The sequence below is a fragment of the Hypomesus transpacificus genome, unplaced genomic scaffold (genome assembly GCF_021917145.1).
Source record: "Hypomesus transpacificus isolate Combined female unplaced genomic scaffold, fHypTra1 scaffold_30, whole genome shotgun sequence".
Classification (NCBI taxonomy): domain Eukaryota; kingdom Metazoa; phylum Chordata; class Actinopteri; order Osmeriformes; family Osmeridae; genus Hypomesus; species Hypomesus transpacificus.
Genome location: NW_025813826.1, coordinates 3,043,355 through 3,065,861, shown reverse-complemented (window position 1 = coordinate 3,065,861; position 22,507 = coordinate 3,043,355). Strand labels below are relative to the sequence as shown.

Here is a 22,507-nt window from a genome sequence, read left to right as displayed (position 1 = left end):
ATGCGTTTTTTATTTCTCCTTGGCATCTTCATCTCCTGCTCCTGCGCCCGCGGAGGCTGTGAGCCGAAGATTGTAAACATCGGAGCGGTTCTGAGCCAGAAAAGGTTCGAACAAGGGTTCAAAGAAGCAGTTGCCCAGGCCAACACACTGTACGGGAAGGATAAGTTCAAGCTGAACGCCATCTCTGTTACTCACAAACCCAACGCCATTCAGATGGCCCTCTCTGTCTGCGAGGACCTCATCTCAAACCAGGTAACGTCTGACCACAGCGCCACCGTCTCTTTCCAGAGACAGTGCCCCAGTATTATGACAGTCTACTAGTGTTTACAACGCTGCTCATTGGGAGGGAAAGGAGGAGACGAGGCGGGAGGGCATCACAGGGGAGAGGGATAAGAGAGAACGTGATTTGGCTTGATTCATGTAATGAGAGTGATATATAGCCGATTGCGAATATTGTGAGAATTAACAACGTCATATAGGCAACATTTTTATTCGTTTTTTTTTAATATTATTATTTGGCTTGTTGAAAAAAGGAACAAGTGATTCTAAAAGCAGAAAAGTGTACAAAATGAAAAGAGGCTATAAGAACCCACAGTAAAAGATGAAACCCACTCATAATTTTATTAGAGCCCTTCTTTGACTGGTTCTGTGTAGAACCATTTTTAGATCAGGCAAGAAAACAATTTGGAGCCTTGACGGTGTTGGAGGGCAGCTGTTATTACAATTGGTTCTAAATTGCATAATTTTGTTTCCGACCAAAAGAGCCTTTTATCATCATTTTCAGAATATTTTTTAATGAGTTTACTGTCTGAAAAGGATGGTTTCAACTCCTATTTGGCTTGTAGCCGTACCCACAAGAGTAATAATGAAACCCTTATTTAAAATATGTCCTTCAATTTCAGAACTGTCCTTATTCATGAATAGGTCTTGCTCATGGTGTGCTTGCACATGGAACACTATACAATTGATCAAAATCTGTTAGTGTAGTCCATCCACTGTTGTAATCCATTAGGTTAGTTTTAGGCTGGTTTAGGTGCAGTTCCACAAGCGTATGTAAAGCCCTGTGTGACATTGCTTGTAAAAAGGCTTTACAAATCACAAATGATTTGATTTGATATTAAATAGACCCTCCTTTAATAAAATGAAAAAATGAAACAGTAGGCTCAAACCGGTTCTAAACCCTCCAAGACTGGAAACTGATCTCTGATAGGATTCCACGTCAGAGGATTACATTAAACCACAGCTATGATTTAACACAATGGTCGTTTGGCGTTTTGATGGGGGCCAAACAAGCTGAAACATTCAGTCTGATATGGTAGTGAAGTGCTGTATCAGACCGGGCCTGTTGATAACTTACAGTAAAGGTGATGGCAGGTCTATTCAACATCTTGAAGCTTCGTAGGAGATTTGTTTCTCGACGTTCCTTTTCAAAGGAAAATTAGGCCAACATGGCGCCAGGCAAATGGGCTGACAGCTGCTTTGTTGCTGTTTAGACCAACATGGATACAGTGATGGGAGGAAGATTATAGCCCAGTCACCACCGTGGCAGCAGGGCGTAGAATGCCAGTGGTGAGAAGTCATTGAGGACTGTGTCTCTCAGCTTACATGCATGCGTGTATTCAGGGGTGCTGAAAAAAGGTTATAATCAAGGGGCATTTATGGACAGGGCTTACATAGTCCCCAGTGATGATCAGAAAAATATGTGATATATATATATATATATAATTTGTGAGGTCATTCATTCCTGGTCCCGGTGATAATGTTATTTACAGGGTCGGATATTTGATTGATTCGAAAGTGAGAACACTGACCACATCACGTACCTGAACACCTGAGTACATTTGATAGCAGTCTAAGCTATTCTAGCATTTACTCACATCTCCCTTCTTGTGATGGGCACATTTTGAATGATCCATTGTTTTTGAACAAATATTTTTCCTGATTTGGGAATCATGAGGTAGTCAGGTGACTTTTCTTAATATAGTTTGCATTGCCTATTCTACAATTTGTTCTCCTTTTTAGAAATTTGATGTACACCCAATTTCATCTTTCACCATTCTTGTTGACAGAAATATACTATTTATAGAATAAATTGACCATGTTTTGGGATTATTTAGCATAATGGCAGAAAATAATAAAAAAATGCAAACAATTCCAATACGAAGGATCCAGCCAAATGATGTCTGTGTTGCTAGGTGTGTAACCCCGTCCAGTAATGATGTCTCCTGTCTCCCTGCAGGTGTATGCTATCCTAGTGAGTCATCCGCCCCAGTCCAACGACCATCTAACCCCAACGCCAGTCTCCTACACCGCCGGCTTCTACCGCATCCCCGTGGTCGGGCTCACCACGCGCATGTCCATCTACTCCGACAAAGTAGGCCGAGGCCATCCTCTTCATCATCTTCATCATCATCATCATCCGTTTCATTCACCGACATCGACATCCTCATCTTCCGTGTCATCGGCGTCATATTCCGAGATTTTGAGATGATCACAATGTCGTGAGTCATCCTCACACTCACGTTTACATGGGACTACATTCGCAGACGCTTTCATCCAAAGTGTCATGCAAATAGTGCATTTCGACTGCATGTGTCAGATTAGTATAATTGTATAATAATAATAATAATAATATAATTGTAGTATAATTATTCGGTGGTTAGGGCCCAGGAGCGATCCGTATTTGACCCGGCACGGGTCCAACCCCTCCTATTCGTATTCCTCTTCCTTCTACACCTCTTCCCTTCTAACCTCTCCTCTCCCCCAACCCCTTCCCCCCCCCGCCTCCCCCCCCCCCCCCCCCGCTCCAGAGTATCCACCTGTCCTTCCTGCGCACCGTCCCGCCCTACTCCCATCAGGCCCAGGTGTGGTTCGACATGATGCGCGAGTTCCGCTGGAACCACATCATCCTCATCGTGAGCGACGACCACGAGGGGCGGGCCGCCCAGAAGAAGCTGGAGACGCTCCTGGAAGAGAGAGAGACCAAGGTGAGACAACACGGACACCCCCCCCTCTCCCCCCCCGACGACCTTGTACATTGTCTGTTGTTTTTTGGGGGCGTCAGTCGGTATGTGCAGCGCTATCTGTGTGTCTAACCTGTACTACTCAGAACCACCAAGTCCTGTACTGTTTGTACTGTGAGTGATCCGGTTTTATTTCTTCTTCTGTTGCGCAAGCTTCAGTCACCTCTCCCCATCTTGGCAAACTTGATTTATGCCAGAGGCCTTAGCTGCTTCATTAACGGTCCACCTGGCAAAAACTCTTCTGCTCATTCCACGTTCTTTTGCCCATAGTTAGATTGTGTGTCTATCCACAACTATAGCGCAAGGCGGGACCCTAACCTGGTGCTCTGCAAAACATCTGACAGCTACCAATGTACTTGGACCAGGTTCTAATTAGATCAGGTTCGAATTGGTTTGGATAGGTTAGGGTTTGATCGGTCTTGTGTCGTGACCCACAGCCACAGGTAGGTTCTGATTGGGCAGGCTCTTTATCCAGGATGTGATGGCTCCGCTTTCAGAAATGCCCCGTCACATAGAGGTCACATTCAAGTTTATTGCATTCGAGATCTGGTTTTATGAGGTTATGAAAACAAAACTTGCCAGTTCTTATCCATCGGTTGCAAAGTTTAGTTTAAATAAATGATGCTGACATTCGTATCATGTTGGATATCCTCAGGTGATGATTCTCGACTTTCAGCTCCTCAGCCCACTCACTGCACTTATACTGCAAGGTCGAAGGCCCATACATAATGAAGGGTCTGTTTCTCAACCTACATGCTCTGTGTTCTTCAGGAGACCCTCAGAGAGATGGGGAGGGGGTGGTCAGAACTAGGCTGCAGGAGATGATAGGAAAGAAAGAGTTGCAGGAGTGCTGGATGAGTCAACCGGGTGATGTTAGCTAACGGCTAAGGAGCTAGGTGCATTCACCAACAGATGAGCTCTGTTAGATTCATCAATATCATTTGAATGCCATTACGCAAGAGAAATGTTTGGTAGGCCATTTTGTAGTGTTTAAATTTGAGTTTAGAATCGTCTCTCTCGTTCACTGTTCACTCTCCCTGTTTCTAAAATATAAAATGGATATTTAAAATGGATATTTATCTTTAGACAATCCTTCTGTGTATACTGCACAGTGTACGTATCTGCTAAGTAATATTTGTAAAGAATGTTGTATATCATGGACCATATTTTGCCTGATCACTACACTACTACTACAGTATAGATTAAGTGTAGAAACCCTCAGGAGCACACTCTCCATTAAGTGGTCTAACCAATCATGCAACTTGTTTGATCCATTTTGATTCGTTTCAAGGGTTGAAATCATTGAGACTTTCATGTGTAGATTGTGTGTGTGTGCCATTCAAAAGACAAAACGGGCAGGACTGATTCATTGCTTTTGAATGAGGCGTGGTAGTACTGCAAGTGCCAGGAGTGTAAGGAACCGCAACGTTAAGTTTTTCACGGTCCAAGTAGACCATGGCATTGGTCCATCCGCAATGGAGGGACTTACCCTGCAGTCATGGCTGTGTCGACATGCTAGATTGAACCCAACTCAGAGATAATTCAGCATTTAAGACTAATGAAATGAGAAAATGTGATGTGTTTTTTGAGTCTGTTAGTTTGGGTGATATTAAAATACAAAAATACAGTTTTTATATAAAGATAAGTCTCAGATACAGAATTTTGATGTGAAGAACATTAAGAAATCATTTCTTATTCAAATGTTTTATGGCCAAATTTTTTGAAATATTTTCATGTGACATTGGATTTGGTTGATTATGAAATGTCAATTAAGTTAAATGGTCTGGTGCTGTTGTAAAATTGTTTAATTTCTCTTATCACAGTTTTATACACTCATTATGGATTGTATGCTTACATGAAAGGTTTGCTGAGACAGAATAGAATGGATTGGATTTAGGTCTGTTGGAAAGCGTCTAGATAAACCACCATCTTGAACAACTTGTTTTTAGGTCTTGATGTCATGAATACAAGCAGATTAAGACATCAGGTTCTATAATAAACATATTACAATCAAACCAGCCTGTCAGGATTTTGAATATCATGGTACAGGTAACAGACAGAAACACAATCGCCCAGCCAACTGCTGCTCTCAGAGCAGCTAGCCAGTCAGTCAGCTGATCAAGCAGCCAGCTATTCCACCAATCGGTGTGTCAGATACCTTCAAAGCACCCGCCCCTGTGATGTTTTGCGAGCTCCAGAGTTGGAAATCCCAATTTGAAGCAGAAAAGTGTAGATCTGATGGAATGCTTTACTACACATCATTTTTAATTGTTTATAATATTCTTCTGTGTCTGCATATTTTCTCTGTGCACATTACTCATCAGACTAAAAACAGGAACTATGAAAACCTCGACCAACTGTCCTATGACAACAAGCGAGGACCTAAGGTATACTTGCATGGTCAATGCACGCCGCCCACCAACCTCAGACCGTAGCCAATAGCAACCAATCGAAACAGTCAACCAACCGATTTCCAGAGATACCCTTATCCTGGTGGCACGTCTTTTTTACCTCTTCTTTTTATGATTTTGATCGAGAATGGGTTTTTAGTCTCCTCCTTTTAGCCAAATAAACGCCCCACCCCCCACTTCTTTCTTATCAACCTCAGTTCAAATGTTTGTGTCCAGGGTTGCATGTTGTTCAAATCAAGGAGATTGCAAGTCTTTTTTCTTTTGGAGCGAGCCTGTGGAGATCTGGCCGTGTGAGATCGCCACTAACCAGATGAAACCTCCGAACGTTCTGCAGCATCACCTTCTCATCCCCCTTCCTGGTCCTCTTCCTTTGGGAAAGAAACATTCATCTCCACCAGCACCCTTTCTTTATAGTCCAACCCTTGTTTGATTTGCAGTTCCTCCTCCTCTTCCCCCCCCCCCCCCCCCCCGCCCTTCTTCCTCTAACATGCACGTCCCTATTGGAGCCTGATAACCCTTTTTGCATGCACCAATTTTTCCCCTTCTTCCCAGCTTCAATTTTTTTTCTTTTAGATAACCTTGGAAATCTTTTTTTGTCCCATTTTTCCCGCCTCTCAGCGATGTTGCTGTGAGGGGGCGTGGGGCTGAGTGGGGCATGGTCCAGGGCTGGGTGGCTGGGTTTTCCACAGGGCTGATGATATCCCCTAACCAACCACAGGCAGAGAAAGTTCTCCTGTTCAGCCCAGAGACCAACCTGACATCTCTGCTGCTGGAGGCCAGGGACCTGGAGGCGCGGGTCATCATCCTCTCTGCCAGGTAAATCCTAATGTCCTTGCCTTCCCTCCTCCAAAACACTGCCCCACAGGTAGGGCACCTGTCTAGTCTGCCCCTCTTCCATTGAAGTGCTGATTTGATTCTCTTCTGGTTTGACTATCGGTGTGTGTGTCTGTGTGTCTATGGTGTGTGTGTGTATATGTGTGTGTGTATGTATGTGTGTGTGCCTTCAGCGAGGACGAGGCCGCAGCCGTGTACAAGGCCGCGAGGCAGTTGAACATGACAGGCTCTGGTTACGTGTGGCTGGTCGGAGAGAGGGAGATGTCTGGTAAAGCTCTGAGCGAGGCCCCAGATGGTACGTAGAAGTCCCCCACCCCCCTCCCTCACTCTCTCGCTCCCTCCCCGCTCCCCTCTCCCTCGTTCACAGACTGTGTGCCAGATTGGTTGTGCGGGCCATCTTGCCGGGTTATTATTCTACCGTTATTTGATCTTCATCTGCAAAATCTGTGTCCGCAACGTGTTTTTCTGTAACGCATTTTACAGTTTGAAAATTTAAACATTGTCTCTTTTATGTTTAAAGGTTTTAAACAAGTGTTTTTTCTCTCATTGTACACGTGTGCCTAAATGTCCTAACATCTGTGTTTGTGTCATTTTAGTGCTGTGCCGTCCTTTCTTTCAGTAGACAGTCAGTGGCTTAAACGTGTTGTGGGGGTAATCCGCTTTGGTTTGAGTTCAAATTCAAATGAGACCCCGTGTGGACACTCATTTTGAGGGGTTAGTAGGCAAAGTGTTTGGTACTGCTCTCCTCTCCACCCAGTTGAAGTGTATCTGGCCCACCAGGGTAAGCTTCTACTGCCTTTTCTCTGTCCTGCCTCTGCTGTTTCAAAAGTCCATGTGTCCTAACTTCTGTGTGGCTTGGCTTTCCTAATCCTGTCTGCTGTCCAACTTCCCTAACCCAGGACCTGTCCTTAGGTGTTTACTGTAGACACAGAAAAAATAATGTATGGTACCGCACAAGAACCCCTTTCTAATTCCGAGTAGTTCCAACGAGAACCACATCCCTAGTTCTTCCCCAAAATAACACTTCTCTCAAAGGGACTACCGAAGGTGCCTTTTTGAATAAGATTTCCAACTGTTGCTAACATCCGCAAGCATGAATGACACAGCAGTTATCTGTGGTCTCGACCTTAAAAATTGTTTTGTTCCGTCACCCCAGTGATAGAGTTGGCACCGGCGGTGATCTCGCAAGCGAGCGCTCCGCCATCTTAATGTGAACGCTCTGCTGTGGTGTGGGTTGCCAGGCCTGCTGGGGCTCCAGCTGATCAACGGGAAGAACGAGTCGGCCCACATCACGGACGCCGTGGCGGTCGTGGCCCAGTCCCTCCAGGAGCTGTTTGAGAAGGAGAACATCACGGAGCCGCCGCGAGGCTGCGTGGGCAACACCAACATCTGGAGAACCGGCCCACTATTCAAACGGTCAGAACCACAACCAACACCTTGTGTGTGGTGCCGTATGTGTGTCTGAACCGTGTTTGACCCAGTTATCCTTTTGTGTGGGGTGTTTTTAGTGATTGGATTTGATTGATAGAATGGAATAAGGTTAGAAACTGTTGTTATTTGATTGCATTTACCTGAAAGTGTTTGGTGGCTGTGATGCCTGTTCGGTATCATCGAACAATAAACCTTTGTGAATCATATACTCACGTGAAAATTTGATCAATCTCACAGGCACAGCACCTGGTGACTGACACTGCCTTCCGTGTTGAAAACATTTTGATGTATTAAACGTCATGTTCACGCCAATATTCACCTTACTGTAGTACTGAATGAAAAAAAAGATACATTCTGTGGTTTCAACTCTTTATCAGATGTTCATGTCTGTATTGTGTGTCTGTGTCCATGTTTTGTGCATGGCAGAAATCTTAATCATCTATGTACTGTATATATAGGGTTAGGCTGAAATAAGCATGGATGTGAAATATGTCCAACCACTTCCAAATCTCTGACCTAAAAGTCACCATGGCGTACTTAGGCATATCCAAAACATTCAAATGTTGCCTGCCTGCCTGTGCAGTGGCAAATGTGTCTGATAACATCTGAATTGAATTACCAGCCAATCATATTGTCACTTACCAGTAGTGTCATTTAGCAGCCCCTCCATCCTGACATTGAGAATGTTGCTCCCTTTCAGAGTGCTGATGTCGGCTAAGTATCCAGACGGCCTGACAGGAAGGATCGAGTTCAACGACGACGGAGATCGTCGCTTTGCCACTTACAGCATCCTCAACTACCACAAGACTCGCATGGTGCAAGTGGGCGTGTTCAACGGAACGCAGGTACACACGTGACGTGTTTCCATGGTTTCGGTTCACAGCGGTGTAAATGGGGAACCCAATCGCTTGCCCTTTATATCAAGCCTGAAATGTTTTTAAACCAGCTGTGGCCAATCAAGTTCTCTTTTGTTACCTTGTGTGGTGCCGACCAGATGCCAGACCAACCCCTGCTAGAACAAAGACATGCATAATACTCATTACAGACACTACAATACACACATAGACATGAAAAATAATACTCATTACAGATACTGCAATACACAGACATCAAACATAATACTCATTACAGATACTACAATACACACATAGACATCAAACATGAACTCATGAATTGCAGCAAATGTTTAGGGTTTGAAGGAGTGCTCTTAACCTGATCCCATCAGTAAGCATTTGTGACATCATCACGTTTGTCAGCTTGAGACCTCAGAGCATTTCTGCTTCCATTTAGCAAGCCAACTGGCTCATACTTCTGATAGTCTGCCAAATGTGGCTGTCTCAACAGGATCCACGTTGAAAAGTCCATTTCAAATAGGATTTTGATAGATCGACATTTCCATTGAAAATGGGCCCTGAAGACATTGTCTGACATGGTCTTTTTGCGTTTGTGTTGTCTCTCTAGGTGGTGATGAACAACCAAAGGAAGATCATCTGGCCTGGGGGAGAGACCGAGAAGCCCAGAGGATACCAGATGTCCACCAGGCTGAAGGTCAGAGCACCAGGATGTGCTAGTGCTAACAGATATTCCCCACTTTTGCCATGTGATGCGATGAGTGTAGCTACAAATGTTAGACTGAAGGGGGAGGTAGAATGCTTAGACTCTGAAGATGAGGGTCTCAACCAGGGGCGATTCTAGGATAAGACCTTAAGGGGGGGCTTAGCCCCCAATGAGAATGTGACATGGATGCAGTGCCTTGCAAAATCGTTAAACCCTCTTGCTAATAAATCACTAAATTCACTGGATAACAATTAATACATATATTTATTATTATGGAAAATATTGAATGACGCTCTGGATAAGAGCGTCTGCTAAATGACTAAATGAATGACAAAACAAAGAAAGTCCCTTCCTTCATGAACTACCAGCATCGAATGAAACGATAATTATGTGTCAACAATAAATAAACATTGTTTTAACACGCTAAAACGTATTTAAAATAATAATAATTAATAACAATAAAAAATATATATATTTTACTATTATTATATTTTTTAGGGGTGCTGAGATTAAATTTAGGTGTGCTTGAGCACCCCTAAAAAGAGTCTAAAATCGCCACTGGTCTCAACCCTTTCTATTTCTAACTTTTTTGCCATGTCACAACTAATGGCAAAGCCCCTTGGCACATCAGTTCACATTATAAATACAGACACTTCTACATAGATGCACATCAATTAGCTACATTGTTGAAGCAATTTCAACAATGATGAAGACTTGTACAACCCATGGCAACACCCTTAAATGACTTTTGTAAAAAAACTAAACTGCTAAATAACAATCACAAATATAGTAGACAGATGGAGTCTTAGGCGTATTCCAGTACATGGATATTACACCTGGGGCAGCACTGCATGTTGATCTTCTGGACTTCAAAACACCTGCTTTGTGCAGCTTTACGGAAGTCCTCCTTGAAACATAAAAAACATACAACATTACTGACTCTTTTCCTGTGTTCCTCCGTCTCCCAGATCGTGACCATCCACCAGGAGCCGTTTGTGTACGTCCAGGCCACCAAGCCTGACGGAACCTGCAAGGAGGAGAAGGCCGTCAACGGAGTCACCATGAATAAAGTCATGTGTAACGGGCCCAACGGAACCATCCCAGGTGCGGCTTGTTCACACACACGCACAGGCACACACAGACGTACACACACATACACACATAAGCACACATGAACACAGACACACGCATATACAAACATGTACACATACACCTTATAGTATTATTAACCAATTTTTTTGGCGGGGAAATATATTGAAAAAAGGATCCCTGAGAAAAATGTTAATGCATACACAACAATACAATAATTCACACCGAACACATTCAAAAAGCATTGGGATAGACTGCACTAACCCCAGTAGCAGTTCTAGGAATGGGCCATTTTTGTGTTTGGCGCCCTCTGCTGGCATAGAAAAGTAGTGCGTTTGGTGGTGGGGGGGGGAGGGTTAAACCTTGCCTGGGGTACGGTGGCCCTGAAGTGCAAATGACACCCCCTAATATGAGTACATCCTCCAAATGAAAATACTCCCCCTCAATACGAGTCAACTCCCCCAAATCGGATGACTTGTTCACCTCCCCCAATACAAAAACGCGCTCCCCCCCCAATACGAGTCAACTCCCCCCAAATCGGATGACTTGTTCACCTCCCCCCAAAACAAAAACGCGTTCCCCCAAATGGAAAACGACATTACATTAACTCAAAAACACATTACATTAACTCTGAACGGAAAGGGCAGGTACTACACTTTAGCGCTGATTGGATGCAGTAGGCTAACTAACAAGAAATAAGAAATTGATCGACAGAAGTACAAAATGCAATAGCCTGGCAGAGTTACGTGCACCAGAACATTTGTTTGGCTATCGAAGAATGTAGCAAATAGTAGGCTTCTTAGGCAAAAGTTTTCGAGTTAAATGTCAAAATCGATAGCCAAACATCCTGGTCCACGTTACTCTGTCATTGTGGCATTTCATTCTTCTGTAGTGGACTATCAGTTTTTTCTTCTGAAAAGTCCTGATTCCTTCAACTGCGTTTTTAGCGTGCGCATAGGCTACTTATATTGTGAAACGTTAACAGCAGATCTAAGATTATTTCATAGGAATGACCCTGATTAAAATAAAGAGTAGTGTAATGACTCTGAATTGTAAACATTAATGTTTCCTCTTTCCTTCAAATCAAAACGATTAATTTCATGATAATGACAGAGTTACGTGGACTAGTTGTTTGGCTATCGATGTTTACGTTTAACATTGCAATTTATGCTTTTGCATACATAGCCTATGCTACATGCTTCGATACCCAAATAAATGTCCTGGTGCACGTAACTCTGTCAGGCTATTGCATTTTGTACTTCTGTCAATCAATTTCTTATTTCTTGTCAGTTAGCCTACTGCATCCAATCAGCGCTAAAGTGTAGTACATACCCTTTCCGTTCAGAGTTAATGTAATGTGTTTTTGAGTTAATGTAATGTCGTTTTCCATTTGGGGGAGCGCGTTTTTGTATTGGGGGAGGTAAACAAGTCATCCGATTTGGGGGGAGTTGACTCGTATTGGGGGGGGAGCGCGTTTTTGTATTGGGGGGAGGTGAACAATTCATCCGATTTGGGGGGAGTTGACTCGTATTGGGGGGGGGAGTATTTTCATTTTTGGGGGGAGGTGAACAAGTCATCCGATTTGGGGGGAGTTGACTCGTATTGGGGGGGAGTATTTTCATTTGGGGGATGTACTCATATTAGGGGGTGTCATTTGCACTTCAGGGCCACCTTACTGGGGTGCCGAATGTGCTAAGACCCCCACTGACTACCCCCACTATGACACACACACACACATTATGTGGGTTCTGATGTTTCGTTTGGCTTCCAGGCCAGCCTATCGTTCCACAGTGTTGCTACGGTTTCTGCATTGATCTGCTGATCAGGCTGGCCAATACCATGAACTTCACCTACGAGGTTCACCTGGTGGCTGATGGGAAGTTTGGGACCCAGGAACGTGTGAGTATGACACACCAAGACTCCGACATTTTAGAGACAGTTTTGATGTTTATACTGCTTCTGGGCTCCTTTCCAGTATGATGTCATCCCCTTTCCAAGTGGATTAAAAGCAGGGTCAAGCTCCCTCATCGAGGTGTGAAACGTCTTCCTCTCATCCCTTTAATAACTCTCTCCTTCCCCCAACATCCCATTCCTGTTCCTCTCTCCCCCATCCCCCCCTTTCTCTTTTTCCCCACTCACTCCCCCCTCCCCACCCCCCCCCCCCCCCCACACCCTCCCCCTCCCTCCGTCTCTCTTTCCCCTCCTCCTTCCCTCCCTCCCTGGTTCACGCGGCCAGGTCAACAACAGCAATAAGAAGGAGTGGAACGGGATGATGGGGGAGCTGCTTGGAGGCCTGGCCGACATGATCGTGGCTCCTCTCACCATCAACAACGAGCGCGCTCAGTACATTGAGTTTTCCAAACCGTTCAAGTACCAGGGCCTCACCATCCTGGTCAAGAAGGTACATGACAGGCGTCAAACGAGCACACATTCACACACTCAGCGTACCCTCTCTCTGGGGCTTGAACTCTTTGGTTGTGAATACTATGCAGCTGTGCAGTCGTCCCACTCTCTGCCTGGCCTGGGGCCACAGCTCAGAGGCAGTAGTGCCAAGATTCTCAGCCCACTACAACACCCCAGAGGATGAACCTTAGGATGTGTCACCGACTGTGATGTAGTCATTTACAGTAACAGAGGAAGATTTGATCCTGTAACCACTTGATCCACAGCCAAGTGCCTCTAAACACTGAATGATATCCACCCCCCTGTGCATATATCAGTTTGTGTGTGTGTGAGTGTGTCTTTCTGTATGTCTGAAAACTGGATGTGTGTTTGTAAAAGAGTGCATGCGCTCACACCACGGTCTCTGACTCTCTGTTTTCAGGAAATCCCTCGCAGCACTCTGGATTCCTTCATGCAGCCGTTTCAGAGCACACTGTGGCTGCTGGTGGGTCTGTCGGTCCATGTGGTGGCGGTGATGCTCTACCTATTAGACCGGTTCAGGTAAACAAGCAAGCAAGGTGGTTTGGACATAAGGACACACAATTTGAACCCAATACCTCAAATCAAGGTTATTGTTCTCTCGTTTTTGTTCTCTCTCTCTCTCTCTCTCTCTCTCTCTCTCTCTCTCTCTCTCTCTCTCTCTCTCTCTCTCACACTCTCTCTCTCCTGTACCTTCTGCTATCTCACTCTGTCCTTCCCTGTAGCCCATTTGGAAGGTTTAAAGTGAATAGTGAAGAAGAAGAAGAAGATGCCCTCACCCTCTCCTCTGCGATGTGGTTCTCATGGGGAGTGCTGCTCAACTCCGGGATAGGAGAAGGTACGATCCCTGAGCCTGCGGCCGTTCAAACTCACACATGCAACAGAGAACGAAGGATGGACACAGCCTCCATAGGTTGGCAAAGACAGTGGCGGTTCTAGACTACTTTTACTAGGGGGGCCAAGGGGGGGCCAGTGTTTAATCAGAGGGGCACATTATATTTAAACATTAAATACTTTAATTTTGCTTTAAATGCTCTGGCTCTCCCTCTTCCAGCTCCTCAACTCTCTTAATACTTTGATATGTTTCTCTAACTTTTTTATTTACTGGGGCAAAAAAGGCTGCAATGTCCCTTCCTCGACTACTAGAAGAAGAAAAACATGTGAAAAAAGACAGTTACACGTTGGCACACAGTGCTAAGAGTTGTAAAAAGTCCTTTACTACTATGTATAAAATGTCCATTCCCTGCTGGGTAAGACAAGTTAAATCATAGAGGGAAGAGTAGTCTCTCAAAACAGCCACAACGTCTGAGATGTGTGTATAAACTGGATTGATATTACAGTAAATGGTAAATGGACTGCATTTATATAGCGCTTTTCTACCTTGGCGGCACTCAAAGCACTTTACGATGTTTGCCACTCATTCACCCATTCACACTCACACTCACACATACCGACAGCAGCGAGCTGCCATGCAAGGCACCGGCCTGCCCATCGGGAGCAACTTGGGGTTCAGAGTTTTGCTCAAGGACATTTCAGCACATAATTGGATTGGTTCTTAATGTATTTATGTGTGTGTGTGTGTGCTTGTATAGGAGCACCCCGGAGTTTCTCAGCAAGAATCTTAGGTATGGTGTGGGCTGGGTTTGCCATGATCATAGTGGCATCCTACACTGCCAACCTGGCAGCCTTCCTGGTGCTGGACCGGCCTGAGGAGCGCATCACCGGCATCAACGACCCCAGGGTCAGTACACACACACACACACAGGCTGGCATTGCTGTCGAAAGGTTAGTAACTGTGTCTCCCGTCTCCTGCGTCTAGCTGCGTAACCCATCAGACAAGTTCATCTACGCCACGGTGAAGCAGAGCTCCGTGGACATCTACTTCCGGCGGCAGGTAGAGCTCAGCACCATGTACCGCCACATGGAGAAGCACAACTACGAGTCTGCTGCCGAGGCCATCCAGGCCGTACGAGACAAGTACGTGTGTGTTGGTGGTGTGTGTGTTGGTGTGTGTGTTGGTGTGTGTGTGTGATGTGTTAGGTGGTGGGGGTGTGTGTGTGGTGGGGGTGGGGGGGGGGTGGTGGTGGTGTGTGCGTTGGTGGCGGCGTGTGTTGTTGGTGTGTTGGTGGTGTGCAGTCATGCTTGTGGGGTTGCCAGGTTGGCAGTGTAGGAGGCCACAACCCTCTCCCAGCACCTCTGTGGCTCCGTCCTTGATTACAGCCTTGTTACAGCCTACTTTTACAAGTACACACATCACTGAAGTGAAGGGATTTCCCCTCCTTCCCCCACTCTCTCTCCCTTCATGTCCTGCAGCCTGCTGCATGCGTTCATCTGGGACAGTGCCGTGTTGGAGTTTGAGGCGTCCCAGAAGTGTGACCTGGTGACCACAGGAGAGCTGTTCTTCCGTTCTGGCTTTGGCATTGGTATGAGGAAGGACAGTCCCTGGAAGCAGAACGTGTCGCTGTCCATTCTCAGGTACCCCTACCCCACCTCCTGAACCCCCACCCTGGCTGTTCAGGTGGAACAGACAACTAGGTTCATTAATGCAAAACGTGTGATCATTTTGTAATTGCAATTTATAAATACTGTATTATGTATACAAACCGCTTTCTGAAATTATTTTATTGAGTGGGGTTTACAATTGAAAAAATTGAACATTATACTCAGTTAATTAGGATTCTAATCCAATCAGATTCAAACATGACTGTCGAAATGTGCCACATTGTCATGCACATGCACCTGAACCCTGATCCCTCCAGTTTCCATGAGAACGGATTCATGGAAGATCTAGACAAGACCTGGGTCAGGTACCAGGAGTGTGACTCCAGGAGCAACGCCCCGGCAACACTTACGTTTGAAAACATGGCTGGTGAGTAACAAAGTCTTCACCTGCCTCTGCTGTCAGCCACTGCCGTTCTGACAATCCTAGTCCTTATATTATATATAAAGATAGTAAAGAGAGTACATTTATATAAAGATATAAATAGATATATTATATATATAACTACAAATACATATATATAAATATGAATACATATATAAATAATATATACATATAAATAAATACATTTAAATATAAATATATATATAAATAAATAATAGAAATACTCTTTCACATAATGAGAGTAAATAATCAGTTGAACTCCCTTTCTCTAGGTGTGTTTATGCTGGTTGCCGGGGGCATCGTCGCAGGGATCTTCCTGATCTTCATTGAGATTGCCTACAAACGACACAAGGATGCCCGTCGGAAGCAGATGCAGCTGGCCTTTGCTGCGGTCAACGTCTGGAGGAAAAACCTGCAGGTACGACCCCTGAACTCTGACCTCACTCTCAGGTTATTTCAAGATAAGCCACAGTTGACCTCTGACCCTGCGGGGTGCCTGGCATCTCTCTTACCCACCTACATAGGTTGACCTCTTGTACTTCCGCTGGCGACAGCGACAAATTCAGACACACAGATTTTGCCACATTATGTATACCTAATGTGTTTTGACTAATAATATATAATTTATTTACTAAAAAATGAATAGAATAAATACAATCCTCAAAAGGTTTAAAGACACTGTGCGCTGGTAACATATCGTTGAATGATTCAAATATTTGTTTTGAAGACATCCAGACCCTAAATATAATTTGTTGTCTTTCGCCTACAAGACCTTCGCCTTTTAATTCCAAAACAGATTCCAGATTTCTTAGTATATATTAGGGTGCTTATGTGATCTGGTAGAAATGGTATCAAATTATGAAGTTACCATGTTACAAGTTGGTATTAGTTTATTACACAATTCTATTAGAAAGTTTACATGTTACTGAACGATATTGAAAAAATGTGCTCAGAGGTCATGGGTGAGGCTACAAAAGAAGACCTCTTAAACATTTATTTGATTAATATTTCACCAATTTTTACTTCTAATCCTTCACATTTTGCACAACACGTTTCAATGTGACCTGCACAAATCCAAATGTAGAAAGTTGAAAGCGGCTAAACTCGACTCCACGGCCTCACCAATCAGAGAACAGATCTTTCAAAACTCGCCAATCTACACTTTTGTCAGGTGGCATGAAAATGGTGAGCGTATCATCACATTTAGACATTCATCCTCTCTTTGCGTTGACACCCTTCTTTTTATCGCTGCCAATTTCTGTACTGTCGCATCCAATATGCTGACTTTCATTGCCAATAACAATCTAACTCCCTAGAAGAGGACACACGCAGCTTGTCTTCGGTCTGGTGACAAACCAGAAATGCCAGAAGTCTCTGAACAGCTGTACAGAAGAGTCAGCTGGTGTTTGTAGGAGAGACCAAAATAGGAAGCTGGGGTGGAGGCAGTGCTCCTGTGGTATTCACATCCTGTACATTGCAATTAACATTTCAAACACTGCCAGCCTCTGAGCACGGAAGTCTCCATGCTTTGTATTTTGTGTTTGTGTGTATGTGTGTTTGTGTGTGTGTGTGCTGTGTAGGGGGATGACGACAAAAGAACAGGTTTATGGAGGTGGCTAAGAAGTCCTCTAGAATTTCCCAGAAGGAGACAATAATTATTGCTACGTTCTAGAATAACTGATCATGCCCTTCCATTGTGCCCTTACTATGCTTCTACTGTATACAGTGCATACTGAGTTGATTCAGAAAGACACAATGTTATAATAGAAAGCAAAGAAAGAACATTCCACCCAGCCTCAAAGCTCTGTGCAGATGTTCCATGGGCATCCTCCAACCATACAGCCTCCAATGAAATCCATCCGTATTGAGACGTCCAAACCTTGTAGTCCTCAACACAGCTTCCTACTGCTTCCTCGTGTGCAGCTGTTTCAGGTGTCAAAGGTCGCACACGACACGGTTACCACGACAGTCTGTGATTGTGAAGGGGATCTTGCAGGCCATGAAAATGACTACGGCCTGTTAGGCCCGTTGGTCACAACACCCATCCTACAGACATGTGTCACACATGTCTCTCTTTTGGTTCCAGCACTCTGCATGTTCCAGCTGCAGGTCCCCACCCCCATCCCCCATTCCCCAATCCCCCTTTCCCCCCATCCCCCCTGGGAGAAAGACTGTTTTACCCTCCCTCTGGTATAACATTGACTGGTTGGTGATTCGTTTATCCATCTTTTATCATGATCTGACCCATCATTGAACCCCAGCTTCCCCCTCCACTATATTTGCATTTTTATTCTTTCCTGCTCTGATTGTCTTATCATGTAGCTTTTTTTCCTTTGATATGAGAAGTAAAATGACCATGATTGTCACTTCAGTCAAGACACTCTACCATTGACTTCAATGAAAAGGGTTTGACATTGGCGATGTGGTTCCATCTAAGGAAAAACTCACTGTCTTGGAGCAGCTAGCATAGCACAAGTACATAGAATAAGAAGACAGGGAGCATAGCATATAGATCTGGAGTATTGACAAGGAGTATTGACCTTTTAGCAAGCAATGTCACAAGAGGCCTGCAAGTCAGCACCGATAATCTAAACAACCTAATCCCAGAGGGATCCTCTGCTGTAGAGATGGCTGTTGATGCAGAAAGATGCAGACTATAGCTGTAGACAATTTCCCAATACAAATTACAATTTCCCAATTAGCAATGTCCTGTAGGAACTGTATCAAAAGACAGTATGTAGGAGCCGGGAATGGTGGAAGGTGGCAACATTGCACACCTGTATACACAGGTATATACCATGCTGCATTGCACACCATGCAGGTATATAGCAATGCATGATGTGTGAGCATGTGTGTCCGGGTCTGTGACAGCATGCAGAATGTGTTTCTTCCTAAGGAGAAGACCTCCGGGCATCAATTAGCACACCTGTAGTTGCATGAGTCTGACGTCAGCTGATCATGTGACGTGCAGCCCGAGGTCTCCTGCCTGAACTAGCTCCGCCCATGACTCTACATGACCAGGCCATTGGAGTATAGAATATAGCCAGGAAGAGCACACACACAGACATACTCATTATTGGTGCCACACTCTTATGTTAGCGTTTTGGCAACCCTGTATGGCCATATGAATTCTGTTAGAACAGAAGTAGAGAGAGGATATATGAGTTCTGTTGAAGTAGAAACCACTAGAAGCACTGTGTGGCATTACTGTGCTGAGGGGGGTGGTATGGGCGGGGTTAGAGGCTAGAGAACAGAAATAATTGTGTGTACATATATTTATTTTAGGATAGGAAAAGTGGTAGAGCAGACCCCGAGCCCAGACAGAAAGACTCTTTTAGGTCCATCAGTTCCAACCTGGGCTCCAGCGTCAAGAGGCCTAGGTCCTCCAGAGACACGGTAAGGAGATGAAGACATGACACTTTCCTGCTCCCTCCACCCCTCCCTCCAACTGCTGTTTTTTTATCTGCTCCTTCCTTCTTCCATCCATCTCTTTACCCATCTTTCTATGGCCCTCTCGTCCTTTCTCCCTCCCTCTTATCCTTTGTTTTGTTTTTACTAAGGCTCCCCTAACCCTGTCTGCCTCTAAGTCTACTTTCTCCTCCCATCATCCTCCTGCTCCTCGCCCAGGTCTTGTCCTCAGCGTCTCTCCACCCTGCGTTTCAGGCATCCCCTCCCTGTCTCGTCAGTCCACCGTCAGTCCACACTTCATCCAGTCGTCCTTCTAAAAACATCCACGGCAAAACTAGACAAGGGCCGGAGGTTGAATCAGAGCGGCCTGTTTTGTATCATGGGGTGGGGAGGGGGTCTTTCTCCTATCTTCATCCTGGCTCACATCTTGGTACTCTCCCCTCCCCCCCTCCCCCTCTCCCAGCCTGGTCTGTGACTCCAGCCAGTCCCTGTCATATCTCCGCTCCTGCTGTCTGACCATATCCCTGTCACCATAGACACCATTAAGGTAAACAACACAGTGCAGGGAGACCAGCTCTAACCTTCTCTCTCTCCCTGCAGCCTCTGGTCTCTGGTCTCTGGACCGGCACAGCTCACCTCACTAGACTGGGGTTATGTGCTTTAACCATGAAATGAAAGTAACCAAAGTAGATGATGTGTTGTCATGAACCATGAGGGGCCGCAAGGTTACTTGTTCTAGCCTTGAAGGGGTCTGATTTAAAATATATATCTACACTGTACATATTTTCAATATCGTTGGCTTGCTTTACTTGTTTGTGTAAAATTACCAACTTGTTACAAGGTGCCTTAAATGATCAATTATTCAGCTGTTTTGTTGATCAGCTGTTTAATTTCCAATCATGTGAAAAGGCTACAAAGCTACCTAATCAACACCTAGTCAACACACAATAGTTGGAAATGTGGGATAAAGGATTGTGATTGAAGAAGATAAGCGATCTGTCTAAACCGAATCAATCTCCCTACAGCCAAATGCAAGCATCTCACACAAGAGGACCATCAGGGAAATTAGTCAGATCACCTTCAGGGATAAACGTTTACCCATTTTCGTTGTTGATCATCTTTTTAATATCATATCAGTGTTTACTTATAAATGGATATGAATGGATTTTTTTATGTTGGTGTCCACTACATGCTGTGTATTCCACTGCCTCTCTCTCTGTCAGTATGGTGGAATTGATTAGGATATTTTGGAACAGGTTTTGGAACAGAACTGTGGCAGTCCTGTCGGTCACTGTCCTTTGTGCAGTCGACATCATTTTCATTGAAGAGAGTCGATACCTTAGAAGATACTTGAAAAGTAATTTGTCATATCTACATCCTTTAGATGATAGCATTTGAGGAAGAAAGGCTCGGCATTTCAAAAAGCAAGAGCGCATTGAACAGGTTTGAATCCTGGGTATCATACCATTTCAGGGAGAGACTGGCCCCCTAAGGTGCTTGCACACTGTCCCAAAATACGCCATCAAAGGCCAGCATCAGGGTAGTGTGCAGTGGTTTCTGTTGGTGAACATGTTCGAAGAGTCGTGTCGGTATGAGCTGAGTTCCAAGAAATTTGGTGAAAAACCGTGTCTTAACAAAAGTGGTTTCTGTGGCAACAAAGTGGTTTCCTTGGCAACATAGCTGGCGCTCCAAGAACAGTCTTAAAAGACATTAAATATTCATATTGTTGCTCAAAACAAATCCTACAGAAAATGATAGGGAACAGACTAGTTTTATTTACAACTTGACATACATTTCAAGCCCTCTATCTTCAAAAACTGTCATACAGTAATGAAATAACTCAAATTATATTTCTAGGGATGTCCATGGAGGTTTAGTCAGCAAGTTAGCCTGTGAGCAGGTTGCCAAATGATATTTAGCATTGAATTATAAATACACATACAGGGTACAGGCTGCAACATGGGATTGTGTCCCAAACACAGCACATCACTGAGAACACAACTGTCATCAACTCAGCCTCAGTATTATAACACTGCTGTTTATTGATGTGCCTTCCAGACCAGTTGCTCCCCTTATGGGATTTTAGCCTCGCTTGCTCTCCTTCTCTCTGCCTGTCTCTCTCTGGCTGTGTCACTCTCTCTTTCTCTCTGTCTCTCTCTGTTTCTGTCTCTCTTTCAATGTCTCTCTCTCTCTCTCTCTCTCTTTCTCTCTCTGCTCCTCTCTGTTCGTCTTTCTCTCTCTCTCTCTCTGCTCCTCTCTGTTCGTCTTTCTCTGTCTCCAAACAGCAGTTATTCCAAACGAGCCCTGTGTGGAAGGGAAGAAGTGCTGTGATACTGCTAAGGACAGTGTGACATCATTACATACTGGGCTGCTCAGTAGCACAGAAGAGAGATATGTTGACAGTGTGACATCCTCACATACAGTGCTGGATATGTTGACATGTGTGCATGCATGTATTGTTGACAAGGCATGTTGAGTGTTTCTTTCCCTACATCCTCTCTGCAGCCCTACCCGACAGACATAACTGGACAGCTCAACCTAGCAGATCCCTCCGTCAGCACCGTGGTGTGAGCGGGAGGAACAAGAAAGAGAGCGATCGAGGTAAAGAGAGACTGAAGAGAGAGAGACGATCCTGGTTTGTTGGGACCACGCTGCTGTGCTTCCGGGGCCACCGCCCACCTTCTCCATCCTCTGACCTGATTGGTCCTTGTCTGTTCTTGCTACAGCACGCTGGCAGGAAGTGGAGATGTGACATTACCCTGACTCACTGTGCCAACAGCCAACTCACCCAGGAGACAGGAGCCAAGAGCTTTCTGGAACCTTCTTACCTGCCCCTAACTGCCAAAAAGCGTGTTCATTTTTTGACACCTTTAGCTAATTCATCATCTACTGTATTCATTATTGCCTCATATCCTAACACTAATTATTCACTCACTGTAATTCATTTACAAGTGATCCATTTTTATAGGTGTTCAAATGTTTCACAATTGTCATGTGTGATGTCTATCTCCATTTGTTGAGACATTCACTCTACCTTCAACAACGCAGGTCCATTTCTCTGCTGACAGTGTTTTTACTGTGATTGATAATCCATATTTTATTAGCTTTATAAATGAGCTTTAGCAGATGCAGTGTAGCTTCTACAATAACAGCAGAGAGATGAAAAGGAGTATATTCAAAGTGGATCGTAACATGCCGTTTTGTCAGTACTAAGATGCACACTTTGTCCAGTTGTAGCATTCTTTTCCTCACTCTCTTCAGCTGTGAATTCAGGGTTTCTGGGTCCGTTCCTTCTCCAGCCGTCCTCTTAGAGTGCTAGCAGAGCCTCTCACCTGCCTGGCGCACTGAGTGACCATGTGGTCCCATAGCTAGCTTGGAGAGCCTCTCACCTGCCTGGACCACTGAGTGACCATGTGGTCCCATAGCTAACTTGAGCTGATCAGTATTCT

The 22,507-nt window shown here is 44.7% G+C and overlaps 1 protein-coding gene across 2 annotated transcripts; it reads left to right on the top strand.

The window, feature by feature from the left end:
• On the top strand, positions 1 to 21,735 carry LOC124463642 (glutamate receptor ionotropic, NMDA 1-like). Of its 2 annotated transcripts, none has more exons than XM_047015452.1 (20): positions 1 to 252; positions 2,240 to 2,374; positions 2,811 to 2,987; positions 6,153 to 6,250; positions 6,442 to 6,563; positions 7,510 to 7,684; positions 8,400 to 8,544; positions 9,161 to 9,247; positions 10,225 to 10,360; positions 12,117 to 12,244; positions 12,582 to 12,746; positions 13,170 to 13,288; positions 13,492 to 13,604; positions 14,359 to 14,507; positions 14,586 to 14,743; positions 15,080 to 15,241; positions 15,526 to 15,635; positions 15,923 to 16,068; positions 18,936 to 19,046; positions 21,564 to 21,735. In XM_047015452.1, exons 1-20 carry the CDS (start codon positions 1 to 3, stop codon positions 21,627 to 21,629), a joined length of 2,754 nt encoding a protein of 917 aa, XP_046871408.1. In that variant the 3' UTR covers positions 21,630 to 21,735. The 2 variants fall into 2 exon arrangements, with proteins under 2 accessions (XP_046871408.1, XP_046871406.1); XM_047015450.1 differs by lacking the exon at positions 18,936 to 19,046 and adding an exon at positions 5,348 to 5,410.
• Positions 21,736 to 22,507: the final 772 nt, after the last annotated feature.